The sequence below is a fragment of the Perissodus microlepis genome, chromosome 12 (assembly GCF_051167445.1).
Source record: "Perissodus microlepis isolate ML-2025 ecotype Zambia chromosome 12, ASM5116744v1, whole genome shotgun sequence".
NCBI lineage: Eukaryota > Metazoa > Chordata > Actinopteri > Cichliformes > Cichlidae > Perissodus > Perissodus microlepis.
In genome coordinates, this window is record NC_140472.1 from 26,487,635 (window position 1) to 26,500,108 (window position 12,474).

General features: G+C 38.6%; 2 protein-coding genes across 3 annotated transcripts; both read right to left on the reverse strand.

Moving 5' to 3' along the window:
* Window positions 1-966: 966 nt before the first annotated feature.
* Window positions 967-9,702, reverse strand: il12b2 (interleukin 12B 2). 2 transcript variants are annotated; one of them, XM_084946971.1, is made up of 7 exons: window positions 6,878-9,702; window positions 6,507-6,749; window positions 6,101-6,203; window positions 5,749-5,939; window positions 5,319-5,467; window positions 5,110-5,220; window positions 967-1,307 (listed from the first exon to the last, which is right to left on the reverse strand). In XM_084946971.1, the coding sequence occupies exons 1-7, from the start codon at window positions 7,065-7,067 to the stop codon at window positions 1,155-1,157; spliced, it is 1,140 nt and encodes a 379-aa protein (XP_084803097.1). In that variant the 5' UTR covers window positions 7,068-9,702; the 3' UTR covers window positions 967-1,154. The 2 variants fall into 2 exon arrangements, with proteins under 2 accessions (XP_084803097.1, XP_084803096.1); XM_084946970.1 differs by lacking the exon at window positions 967-1,307 and having other exon boundaries at window positions 4,387-5,220.
* Window positions 9,703-9,804: 102 nt separating this feature from the next.
* On the reverse strand, window positions 9,805-12,324 carry LOC146376441 (transcription factor BTF3-like). Its single transcript, XM_084946972.1, has 6 exons — window positions 12,244-12,324; window positions 11,303-11,371; window positions 11,107-11,220; window positions 10,558-10,759; window positions 10,400-10,453; window positions 9,805-10,167 (listed from the first exon to the last, which is right to left on the reverse strand). Exons 2-6 carry the CDS (start codon window positions 11,369-11,371, stop codon window positions 10,121-10,123), a joined length of 486 nt encoding a protein of 161 aa, XP_084803098.1. The 5' UTR covers window positions 12,244-12,324; the 3' UTR covers window positions 9,805-10,120.
* Window positions 12,325-12,474: the final 150 nt, after the last annotated feature.

Sequence of the window (12,474 nt, forward strand, 5' to 3'; positions counted from 1 at the left end):
ACAAACTTAGAGGCACTGGAAAGTAGCCAGTTCAGAACACAATTAACTTAGTCTTTCAAAGAAATAAACAACAAGTCCAAAACGAAAAGTTCCAAACAAAAATTGGGTCAAAGACCAAGAACCATTACAGGTTGTCCCATTTTACTGTATTGATTTAAACTATTTGGCAAAATGACAGAAATCAAATCCCAGTCAAATGAAAAAGCAAAAAATGTAATGTCCTAATAAAGGTTAATAAAGGTCATTTACATGTGAACTATCCACAAGCCTGCATGGCAAAACACAAACATTTATATCTATAACAGACAAGTCAAATACCTCATAAAAGTAAAGTTATTTACATAACGTAAAAAAATTAAAAAATATAAACCAACTAAAACCTTTCTATCATGCTGAATTCATCTGACAAAGATGTAAAGTTTGTCAGTGTCTCTTTAAAGCCCATTTCCAAATGCATTTATAAAATCTTTTAACCAAAGTATTCTAAATTTTATTTGACAAAACAAGCACATTAGTATTTATAAATTATTTCAACTGAAGACATACAAAAATCATAAACAGACAATAGAAAAAAGCTAAAATCAGATCAGTCATAAGAACTTATATGTCCCAAATCGTGTATTCAGTAAAGTCTGCTTTGAAATTTCTTCTTATTACAAACTTTAGTGTGAATATAATTCCTGCATTTTTCATTTATCTACCAATTCACAATCAACCAAAAATATCACATAAACATTTGCAAATTTTGTTATTTATAAAGTTTGCCGTTATTTATAAATGTTATAATGTCACATATGTACTATTATGATGAAAAAAATAATTTCAAAGCTGGACATTTATAATTATAATTATATAAAATAACAATATGAATAAACTTAAATACAGAAAAGTTGTTTTTTTTTTTTTTAAAGTGTTAGCAAATCTTTAAGGGTTTAATATCTCCATAACTGGTAAATGAAGGATATATGGTTTGTAAGGGAATTAATTGATGATGTCATGTAATTTATACATTTAAAAAATCAAGTATAAAATCCTTACCATCCACAGTATTGAATCTCGACTCAAAATCAATATAGTTTAATAATTACATTTCATATATAAATCTACTCTCACCAGATGTATACACTAGAACACTATCAATCACTGTCCATGTTTTATTGTGGATAATATGTCCCACTTGAGTTAGCGTGCTTCTTCCTTTTTCTCTTCTCTTCCTTGCAGTCATTGAAAACCTCAGGCGGCAACTCTGGGCAACAATATTTTTCAGTTTTTTTGCATCGGCATAGTCGATGTTTTCCAGTTTTCACCTGCAATGAATCAATGACGTATTATTATGTCTGAAATGATAATGGGAACATTTCAAATGCAATGCTTTAAGTCTAAAAATGTTTACATGCTTGGTTTACAAATATTAGTAGTCACACCTATTCAAGTAGTAAGTAAGTAAAGTTTATTTATTAAGCGCTTTTCGTAGACAAGCAGTCACAAAGCGCTGTACACAAACGTCAAAATAAACAGAATGTTAGGTACCAAATTAGGCAATATAGACAATACAAAAGTAATACTGCATTCACACTATAGCACAATATTTTTGTGCTATATTTTGAGGGGTTTGTGTGTCCCAGGAATCCCAGGGGCTATGTTGTCGGGGGCTTTTTGCCCCCTGGTAGGGTCTCCCATGGCAAATTGGTCCTGGGTGAGGGACCACACAAAGAGCGATTCAGAAGACCCCTATGAGAAGACCATCAAGGGAACAGGGTTACCGGGGCCCCGCCCTGGAGCCAGGCCCTGGGAGGGTGCCCAAGGGTGAGCGTCTGTTGGCCGGGACTTAGTCCATGGGGCCCAGCTGGCCACAGCCCGAAAAAGGGGGCATAGGCCCATCTTCCTGCAGGCCCACCACCTGCAGGAGGCACCGTAGGTGTCAGGTGCATCGACCTGGATGGGCGTGACTGGGAGAAATGGCCTGTTATTGGACTTCTGTGCAAACCACAGTTTGGCCATAACGAACACCGTGTTCGAACATAAGAGTGTCCATAAGTGCACGTGGCACTAGGACACTCAAGGCCGCAGGTCAATGATCAATTTTGAAATCGTATCATCAGACCTAAGGCCATATGTTCTAGACACTTGGGTAAAGAGAGGGGCTGAGCTGTCAACTGATCACCACCTGATGGTGAGTCAGATCAGGTGGCGTGTGAGGACACTGGACAGACCTGGTGCACCTAAACATATAGTGAGGGTGTGCTGGGAACACAGTCTGTGAGATCTTCAACGCACACTTCCGGCAGAGCTTCAACAGCATTCAAAGGGAGACTGGGGACATTGAGTCTGAATGGACCATGTTCAGCATCTCCATTGGTGCCTGTCGTGGTGGTAACTCCTGAACCAAATGGTGGACACCAGAGGTGAGGGGAGCCACCAAGCTGAAGGAGGAGTCCTATTGGGCTTGGTTAGCCTGTGGTACTTCGGAGGCAGCTGATAGGTACCGACAGGCCAAGTGGAATGTGACGCGGGCAGTGGCTGAAGCAAAATCTCAGGTGTGGGAGGAGTTCAGAGAGGCCATGGAAAAAGACTTTTGGACCGCCTCAAAGAGATTCTGCCAAACCGTCAGGCGACTCAGGAGGGGAAAGTGGTGTGCTACGTGCACTGTGCATAGTGTGGGTGGCACTGCTGACTTTGTCTGAGAAAATTGTCGGGTGTTGGAAGGAATACTTCGAGGACCTCCTTAATCCCACTGGCACATCTTGCGTGGAGGAAGCAGAGTCTGTGGACGAAGGGGATGACCCGCCAATCTCTGGGGGCGAGGTCACTGAGGCAGTTAAGCAACTCCTTTGTGGCAGAGCCCCTGGGGTGGACGAGGTCCGCTCCGAGTTCCTGAAGGCTCTGGATGTTGTAGGGCTGTCTTGGTTGACACGCCTCTACAATGTTGCGTGGAGATCAGGGGCAGTACACCTGGATTGGCAGACCGGGGTGGTGGTTCCCATCTTTCAGAAAGGGGACCGGGTGATGGCCTCAAGCTCGCTTTGGAACGGTTCGCAGCCAAGTGTGAAGCGGTGGGAATGAGAATCAGCACCTCCAAATCTGAGGCCATGGTCCTTAGCCAGAAAAGGGTGGAGTGTGCACTCCGGGTCAGGGATGAGTTCTTTCCCCAAGTGGAAGAGTTTAAGTATCTCGGGGTCTTGTTCACGAGTGATGGGAGAAGGGAGCGGGAGATCGACAGACGGATTGGTGCTGCGGCTGCCGTGATGCAGACGCTGTACCGGTCTGTTGTGGTGAAGAGAGAGCTGAGTGTATAAGCGAAGCTCTCAATTTACCGGTCGCTCTACCTCCCTACCCTCACCTGTGGTCACGAGCTGTGGGTAGTGACCAAAAGACAGAGATCACGGATACAACCGGCAGAAATGGGCTTCCTCCGAAGGGTGGCTGGCCACGCTGAAGAGATTATATCTCTTGGCTGGCCTGGGAATGCCTTGGTGTTCCCCCGGACAAGCTGGAGGAGGTAGCTGGGGAGAGGGAGGTCTGGGCTTTTCTGCTTTGGCTGCTGCCCCCACGACCTGGCCTCAAATAAGAGGAAGAAGATGGATGGATAGATGGAGTTTTCAGTATGCTAACTACTATGTGAAAATCAGTATGTTCTGGTAAAGCTTTGATAACCTTTCCTGGATTTTACTGTTAAATATTCCTGGCTGAAAAAAAGCTAAAACAAATTTCAAATTGTATTGTGTGTTGAATATATGTATAAATTACTTGTGTGTTGTATCTATTACAAGAATTCTTTGTCATTTACTTTTGAAAGTTGTCATTTTTTAAGCAACCTAATTGCAAAAATTGATTAAACAGTATGTGGTATGAGAAAAATGTAAAACTTGTTACTATTGCTGGAAATAGCAATATGTTTTTGTTTAAATCAATACGGGCATCTGTACTACCATAAGGTCTACATTCACACAAGCTTATCTCTGGGAATGATGTGTTTAAATGAAAATATTAATATTTTTTAAATAATATTCTAAATTAAAAAAAACTTTGAAGCATTTACATTTGTTTCTCAGTATCAATCCTAAGAACTTAACAGTGCATGTAACTTATCAATACAACATAAGGCATAGTTCAGACATGTATATAAACTATATTTTTATATGCATGTATATTCCTCTTCTTTCAGCTGCTCCCTTTAGGGGTCACCAAATTGAAATGTGATGCAGTTAACTATGAAAGGAAAACTCAGTAGGCCTACATGCTTCTAGTAACTAAAGTTTCATGACAAAACACATAAATGTAGGTTTAAATACCATTGCGTTACAAAGGAATTCTAGAGTTTCTTTTCTGTTTTGGTCAGTCACTGCACGCATGACATGAGCAACACATAAATGAAGTAGGAACGTATAAAAGGAAGGAAGCTCAAAGCTCTTTTAATAGCATGCTGATTTGCACTGTGGCAAACCACCAAATACACAGAAACGCCAACTCACTTGCACAGAAGTAACAAGAACATAAAGAAAAATGTGTGACCATTGCTCAAAGTTCAGCCTATTCAATGGCTAGTTCAAACTTCTGATTCATGTTTGAGATTGTGTGCTACGCAGATTTTCCTTAACCTTGATGTCCTTAAATGAGCAAAACTATAGAAACCCTTGAAACCTCAGCTGACTGCTAAATATAATTTCACAGTGAATCACACACCCGTCTGTGTTTTAAGTTGGGGCTGGAAGGCTAAAAGTAGGTGTAAATATATTTAGTGTCTACGTACATATTTAGGTTTCCATTGACTTTCCCACAAAAATTTGGTCTTACTAGCCACCTATTTGGGGAATAATAGTGCATTTTTGGTCTATAATGGTGTTTACTTTACTTACTATATGTGTAATTTCAAATAAATAAGTATAAATAAGCATTTAAATAAATAAAAGTTTGTGTCTTAATAAATAAAATCATTATAACAAGTGTGTTGGACAGATCCTCTGAAGTAAAGACAAAACAAAACCAAGTAGAAACAGGAGGAACACATGGCAAAAAACCACAGGGACACGAGAGGACATTGCAGACTTGTAAGAAGAGATAACGAGCAAAAGCTGACAGTGGTGGACTCAGATAATATCAGTAGGTTACATTTTTCCAGGGAGTCCACTGACTCCAGTTGGAGAGCACCAGTGAGTCTCTGGAGCGAACCCTGAGCTTGCTGATTTTCTTTGGTATCAGAGTAGATGATGAATGTCCGGTCTAAAATCAGACAAGAGATAAGAGATCAAAATTCAGTGGCTATAATGACAGACATTTAGATCTCATAAGATTTTGTTTTAGTGTAAGATTGTGCATACTTGGCCATCATCTCTAAGCACATATTCAATTTGGTGCTCCAGACTGAAGAAGCTGTAAGGTGCTGACCAGGTGGATGGTGGATCAATGGTCACATTCACATCCTCGTTCACTAACTCACACTTGACAATCTGGGGACTGTCAGGTTGAACTAAGAAGAAGAAGAAACAGTAAATAATATCGTCCATGTGTGTATATAAAACAATAATTTAAACACAAACATATGTGTATATATATTTAACATGAATCCATTTGCCTTTAGATTCAGTTAATGCATTAACGTTACTGTTTCACTTAAAACTTTATCATGCATGGACTGCATACATAGACTTTCTTTTTCATCAGAAAATATTTTCAAAAAGGAAAAGGTTCTTTGTAGTTGATAGTCTTCTACTGAATGCCATTGATGTAGCTCAGTTTTACTCAGCTTACCAATGTCTCTGAGATAAAATCTTTTGGATGTCCTGAAAACGGAGAGATCACGTATAGCCTCAGCAGTGAGTTCAAGCATGGTGCTTTCCTCTGCGTAGGGTGAGAGGTCGTGAGACATCTCAAACTGCAGTTTCCCCTCTGCGAGCCGCCGACTGCTACTAATCCACTGGCAGGACTCTGAACTTTTACTGCTAATAAAACAAGCAGTAAAAAAAAAAAAAAAACAGAAAACAAAATATAACAACAAAATCAAAAATACACACATCTCAGGTGGTTCGTCTAGTTTGGGCATCTTAACTGTAATTTGTCTAGGTTATTATTTCTTTCTTTCTTTTTAAGTTTTAAAATTTACCAGTTATGACCCAGTCCAAGACGCACTGCTGTGTATCCATTGCCTGTCCAGGTGCAGTTGAAGTTACAGTCATAAGACTTTGCCCGACAGTTAATGAGAGAATCTGTAATGATAAACAATATCTTTCAATTCTAAAGTAATTTAAATGTTTGGGTGAAAAATGACAGCAAACATCACTACATTTTGTAAAATGATACTTCACAGAATGGTTAACTTAAAGCCCTAATCTCACCTACTAGAGAGAGAGAGAGAGTGTTTTACCCAAACTGTCAGGCAGTATAAAAGTGTCTTTGTTAGTGCTATATGTTGACTGTATATTAGCAATATAGGTTCCCCTAGTTGAAAAAGTCCCATCATTTAGAGCATGTGAATGGTAGGATGAATGAAAAATGAAAGAGAAACTCACCAATTGTGTCTTCTTCATCAGCCTTCAGCAGCAGATAGGTTGAGGATAGCATCTCTTCACCTCTCCAGCAGCTGTAGTCACCCAAACTTGGTGTATCTATATCTAACACGGTCAGTTTTGGACCATTTAGCTCTACATTTTCGTCATCTTCCAGTGGCTCGCCATTCAGCTTCCATGTGACGATGTCGTCAGGTTTTGAATTGCAGGTCAGTGTGTAATTTTCATCCCTTTTTGCCACCGCAACTACACAAAGATAGAGAAGATGGACATATAGATAGACAGTTAGATAGACAGAGAAGAAGTTAGTAGATGAAAATTTTAAACCACAAATGAATATTAGGAAAATGTTTGGATAATAAAAAAAGACATACAGTTTTCTGGAAAGTGGTTGAGTTCGTGAGCTCCCGTGAGGCTGATCATTAGAAGCCCAAATGTCCACAGTGAAAAGGTCATCTGAGGAATTGTGTGACAGCAAAAAGCATTTATTGAAAAACAATTCATCACTTGCATTAAAATAAGTATCGTGTGATTTTTAGTGAAACAATATGTAAAGTGACTCATGGAACATTCAATTGGCTCAAAGTTAATTTAGTTGAGAAAATGCATTGAAAATAGGTAATTTGCTTCTTATTCTGTAATATAGATATGTAATTAAACTAACTAGAATTTAATTTATATATATGTATAAATAGATAGATTTATATCTGGAAAAGAACTCACCCTGAAGTGATGTCAAAAGCAAAAGTGCAGACGTTCTGTCACCGCGATCTTGATGATTGTATGGTCTAACTGCCCACAGAGCAACAACTTTATATTGCAATGCATGATACACATCATCGACACCTCCACCTCCAATGTGACACTTTGGGAGAGAGAAACTGACCGATCTAGTAAGTGATAAGAGTATGCACATTTCCTCTATACTGCTTTGCATGTCAAATTTTTTTACACAGCAAAGCTGTGACTTTCGTACAGGGGACTAAAAGATAAGAAATGTGGGTGTTCAGTAGGGTGGGGGGTTGCCCTCAGCCTTTAAGGTGAAATACAACAGTATAATACAATGTTTGATAAGTGCTTATCTGAGAATGGATTTAAAAAATAATTTTTAAAAAACTATTGCAATCACAAAAACAGGACACACAACACATTTTATGTTCAATATTAATGCGACCAAACATTTTCTTGGTTGGCTCTTTATGTGCTAACACACACACAGACACACTGGTTCCCGCTTCTCAACTTTCAGTTTTTATGTTGGTTTTATTTATATAACCAGGGCTGTAAATGTGGGGCAATAGCACTCCTTGGTATCAGTCTATGCAACCTGTGAATAGAACAAAGAAGCACTGATCTTTCAGTCATCAAAAGGTAATGTAATACTATAACATAAACAACATTTTTTAATTCAAAGTCTTTTGAGAACAGGCTCAACCCTATTGACATTAATAAATACAGCTGGTAGAAAAAAATATATCAGTCACTTATGATTAAAAAAATAATAATAAAGCAGAATAAATGTGACATTTATGACTAGTAACCACCCTTATCCGATCAGATAAACCTGGGCTAAAGGGTGCATTTTTTTTCTGTATTGCTCTGAATCACATGCTGACTTTGCTACTGATGTTAAGAAATCCATGATCCACAGTAAATGCCTGTTTTTATAGTGTTTCTCACAAAACAAGCCACTACGAAATGTCACAGAGAGGTTACAAGAACAGGCTATTTCCACTATTTCCTCGCTCTTTGCAGTCAGAATGATTGCTCAGCTCATTGCAAAACATATTGTGAGATTAATCCAACAAAATTGCAAAACATAAGTGGAACATTTTTTATTAGCTGCTTATATGTACACTGTCTTTATTGTAATTCCAGACTGAAATACCAAAAAATGATCTAACATTTCTTTGATCAGATAAGCAAGACAGACCAAAACTGTTCTTTAAGAGGTTTCCCCCCATGATATTATCATTGTCATGCTCCCAAAACCTCAGAAACATGCACAGACATTACACCGGAAAGGAAAGACGGACACAAAACAGGACTTTCCCTCTCATTAGTCATGTAGGCCAAATGTCAGCTATGACCTAACTAGACCTTTAACTAACACTTTGGTCATGTTTTTTATTCTCGCACATACTATGCATACATCAAATGCTCCCGTCATATCTTTAACTATGTGAAAGGTACTTCCACAAAACTGTAGAGGGCTGTATTATTATTGGGTCTCAAAAATCTTTTCTGCCTTTCTACATGCTGGTTAAGGTTAACAGAACCTATGTCCAATAAATTCAGAGAAAATTGTTAGGCACTTTGAAAAGAAATCGTTTCAGGTTTCAGTTCCTCAAAAACCTAAAAAGTAGTATTATTCATTAAGCATCTTTAGAGAAGTTTCATGCATGACTTCAAAGAGTTGAATAGTCACAGTTGCTCAAATTATTTCATACTTTGTGTTTTTACAGTTTATCATACAATACTTGAACCTAGTTTCTACGACTGAACTTAAAGCTTATTTTGATCAGTTATTCATTTAATGTGTATATAAATGATTTTCATTTCAACTTCAGCTTAAAAAATTTACAACTAAAATGTTTACTTACTAGTAATTGGACTTTAAAGGTCAATCAGAGCTCATAAAATAAGGTAAAGTTTTAAAGTCCCAGTTAATTCAGTGTTACTTCCGCATGAACCCCAAAACTGAAAACATTTGTATCCACTTTATATAACATTCAAAAGTGTGTCAAGCTCTGAGATCACGTCAGTCCAGATAAGATTCTGACAAACAGAAAAAAAAACACTATGTCAAGTGTGTTGTCAACATATTAATAGTGATTAAAAAAAAATTAAAGAGCAGAAGTACACAACACTGAAGAGGAAAGAGATGTTTTTTGCTGTAAATGAGTGGAATTCTCTAACTTTATAGACCACATGTTCTATTTACATTAGTGATGGATGCCTTTTATTCTGAATAGAAAAAAACAACAAAAAAACACTTAAACACACTGGGGAATCCAGAAGAGGGGCTTAATATGGTACTTTCCATATTAAGAGGAACAACACTGCCTGTTTATAGAAGTATATACAGGTATTTTTCTACCCTGAATGTGTTTGTTTTTAACCTTTAGGATTATCAAACAACTAGAAAGAGATAAATATCATTTCTGCCTACACATGCCTCCTAATAGGTTACACACTTAACATTAGACTTTGTGTTTGGCCGCAAGCGTTTCAAATGTACTGTGGTGATAGCAAAATACTTTTCTTTTGAAATTTGAAAAAGAACAGCCAAAGCATATGATAAATGAGAAAAGTAATTTTTATTACATGATTCATTCCACCATTACATTTTTCAATGTGTGGACATCACAATGCAGAAGAGGCAGCGTGAGAAATAAAAAGGTTTGCACATTCCACTTAAATAATTTCACTCGTACTGCAGAACAAGTGACACGAAGGGCTTCGTAAAAGCTTCCATAAAAAGCTGATTTTACTTGTTTTATACCAACTGTAACACTTTGTGAACACAAAGCAAAAACAGATGAACAAAGCTGATGAACCTTCTGTGCCAAAGCACGGCAAGCCAGAAGGTTTTCCAAAATGTTTGCTGGTGGTTGTTAGTTTGCTTCATTCTTTGAAGCCTCATCAAAGTTTTCAACGAGATCTGAAAATGGAAAAGGGAGAATAGAGAGGGGTGTATAGCAGATCAAGACAAAAAAACAAAACCGTTGCCCAAGTAAGAATAAGCCCTTAGACTTAGAATTGGTGGCAGAAGCCTGCCTTACACTCATATCCACATATGTTACTAAACATTTTAAACCAAATAAGGGGACATATATCCCATGTGATCAAGTCCAGGATAGACAGACTTGAATGTGATGGTTATATTTTCTTACCTGGAACTTCATCATCCTCCTCTTCAGCAGCAACCATGGGAGCTTTGTTGTCTCCTGGTGTTTAAGAATGCGGGGAAGGAGGAAGACAGAAAGATGTTGAGAGAAAGAATTCAAATCTACTGCAAACAAACAGGTCAAGAAAAGAGCACTGTGGGCACCTGGTTTAGGCAGATTCTCTGCTAATCTCCGGAGGCTGGTGAGACTGTCAGCTCCCAGCTGGTTTAGGATTCCCGGGAGCATCTCTGTGATCTGTTTGTTCTCAGCGTGTCCTGTGATTGTAAAAGTGTTGGCAGCCAAGGAGGCCTGAACCTTTGGGTTATTAAAGTGGATCACTGTCCCATGGTTTGTGAACATATTCACCTGAAGTGGTGGTGGGGTGGGGAGTGGGGGAAGAAAACAGTTTAAGGTAAGTGTAAAAGAAGACAATGCACAGTCCAAACACCCTTTTCCAACCATCTCTCGGGTCCTCTTCAGCTGACAACAACTGGTTTCCAGTCAGATGGCTTACACCACAGATTCTCTTTTATTTCCTTAAAAAAAAGCTTATCTAAAATGTTGTTTTGTTCCTCAGAACCAATGAAGTTTAACATTTAAAAAGTACTTCAGTATCTTAACATTGCTTATTAATAAATTTCAGCACTATAAATCCATTAAATGTGAATGACTGCCTATGCTGTGCTGTACATTACAGAAAGAACCTGCTGTACCTCTTCAATGCCAGAGATATTGTTGACTCCCAGTTTCTTCAGGGAAAACTGCAGCTTCTTATCATCTGCTGTAGCCGTTCTGTGCACCACCTTCTTCTTTCTGCGAGCTGACCCCTAAAGAGCAGAAACGTTAGAGTCGATTTGAACTCACGGCTCAAAGATTACACCCAGTTTCTAGCATATGAAACCGACTCACCTTGCCGCCTATGCGGACCTGAGCCTGCAGTTTGGCAAGCTTTTCCTGGTTCATTATCGACTCCTTCATCTAGTGTTAGACACAACAGATATATATAATAAAAGGTAGGTTAGTCTGGCTGTAAACAGTTCTTTTTAGTGTTTCCAGAAATTACTGTAGAATCTTTGTATCTTAGAAAAGTTGCCAAGGAAAGCCACCTGGGATTCAGTGCCAAGTGCCTTACTCACGAATGTCAGTCATTTGGGGGAAAAGAAAAGAAAAATCTCCCTTGACACAATTACTCAGAACTAAATTTGGTTAACTACTCATTTTTCATTTAGAGGCTGAGCAAGATGTGGTACTCGCGAAAATATAAAACATGCAAGTTTGTATGAAGGATCTCTCTGGATACCCTTATGACTAACACAGAAGCAATTTATAAAACTATACGCCATCAATCGATGACATAAAACATGAAAACGGTAATAACGAAGTGCCAACTTCAAACTTCCCCAACTCCCGACCAGAGCTATGTTGTCTCAAGAAATTAACGAGAATGCACAACTGTCCCGGCCAAAAATAGCTGCACACTGCAAGTCTCGGCTGAAGCCCTTCATGAATCAGAGGTGGTCAGCTGAAGTCAGTGCCCTGAAACGTCATAAACCCGCTTTCCCAATATGTTCTTACGATGCAAACTTCTGCTTTTTAATCAAACTCTGACGGCATGACACTTATTTATTCTAACAATATTCACAAATTATGTCAAAGGAGCTACCGGCTAGTTAGCAATTCGAGCTAAACAACTAGCCCAGGCCTCTTAAACTGATGTTAGCATTCAGGTACAGCTGATGCCTTCATTGCGTTAAAACCCGTAATACAACTGTGGGGGGAATGTTCAAACGTCAGGAGTCAAACTATATGAGTCTAAGACATCTAAAAGGGGTAGACGGTAGTGAACTAACCTGAGAGTGTGTAAACACGCGGATCACTCCGTTGATAAGGGACAGGAAAAAGGAGCGAAATCCGGAAGTGACGCCTTTAGATGCCGGATGGCAAAAAAGCTTACAAATATGTCCAGTGATTTAAAAACAGCGTTAATCCCAGTGTTATCGAATAAAAAAATAGTTAAAAACTTAGAAAACAGCTACTTTTAATGTAGTTAAAAATATGGGATACTACTGACGATGATCAGA

Excerpts from the sequence above, each read along its gene's own strand:
- il12b2 (XM_084946971.1), bottom strand. The coding sequence starts at position 7,067 with ATGAGTCACTTTACATATTGTTTCACTAAAAATCACACGATACTTATT. Across the intron at positions 5,221-5,318 it reads TGCTTAGAGATGATGGCCAA|ACCGGACATTCATCATCTAC; the intron begins GTATGCACAATC and ends GTCTGATTTTAG. Across the intron at positions 1,308-5,109 it reads AGTGGACTCCCTGGAAAAAT|GTGAAAACTGGAAAACATCG; the intron begins GTAACCTACTGA and ends GATTCATTGCAG.
- LOC146376441 (XM_084946972.1), bottom strand. The coding sequence starts at position 11,371 with ATGAAGGAGTCGATAATGAACCAGGAAAAGCTTGCCAAACTGCAGGCT. Across the intron at positions 10,760-11,106 it reads ATATCTCTGGCATTGAAGAG|GTGAATATGTTCACAAACCA; the intron begins GTACAGCAGGTT and ends CCACCACTTCAG. Across the intron at positions 10,454-10,557 it reads AGAGAATCTGCCTAAACCAG|GAGACAACAAAGCTCCCATG; the intron begins GTGCCCACAGTG and ends CTTAAACACCAG.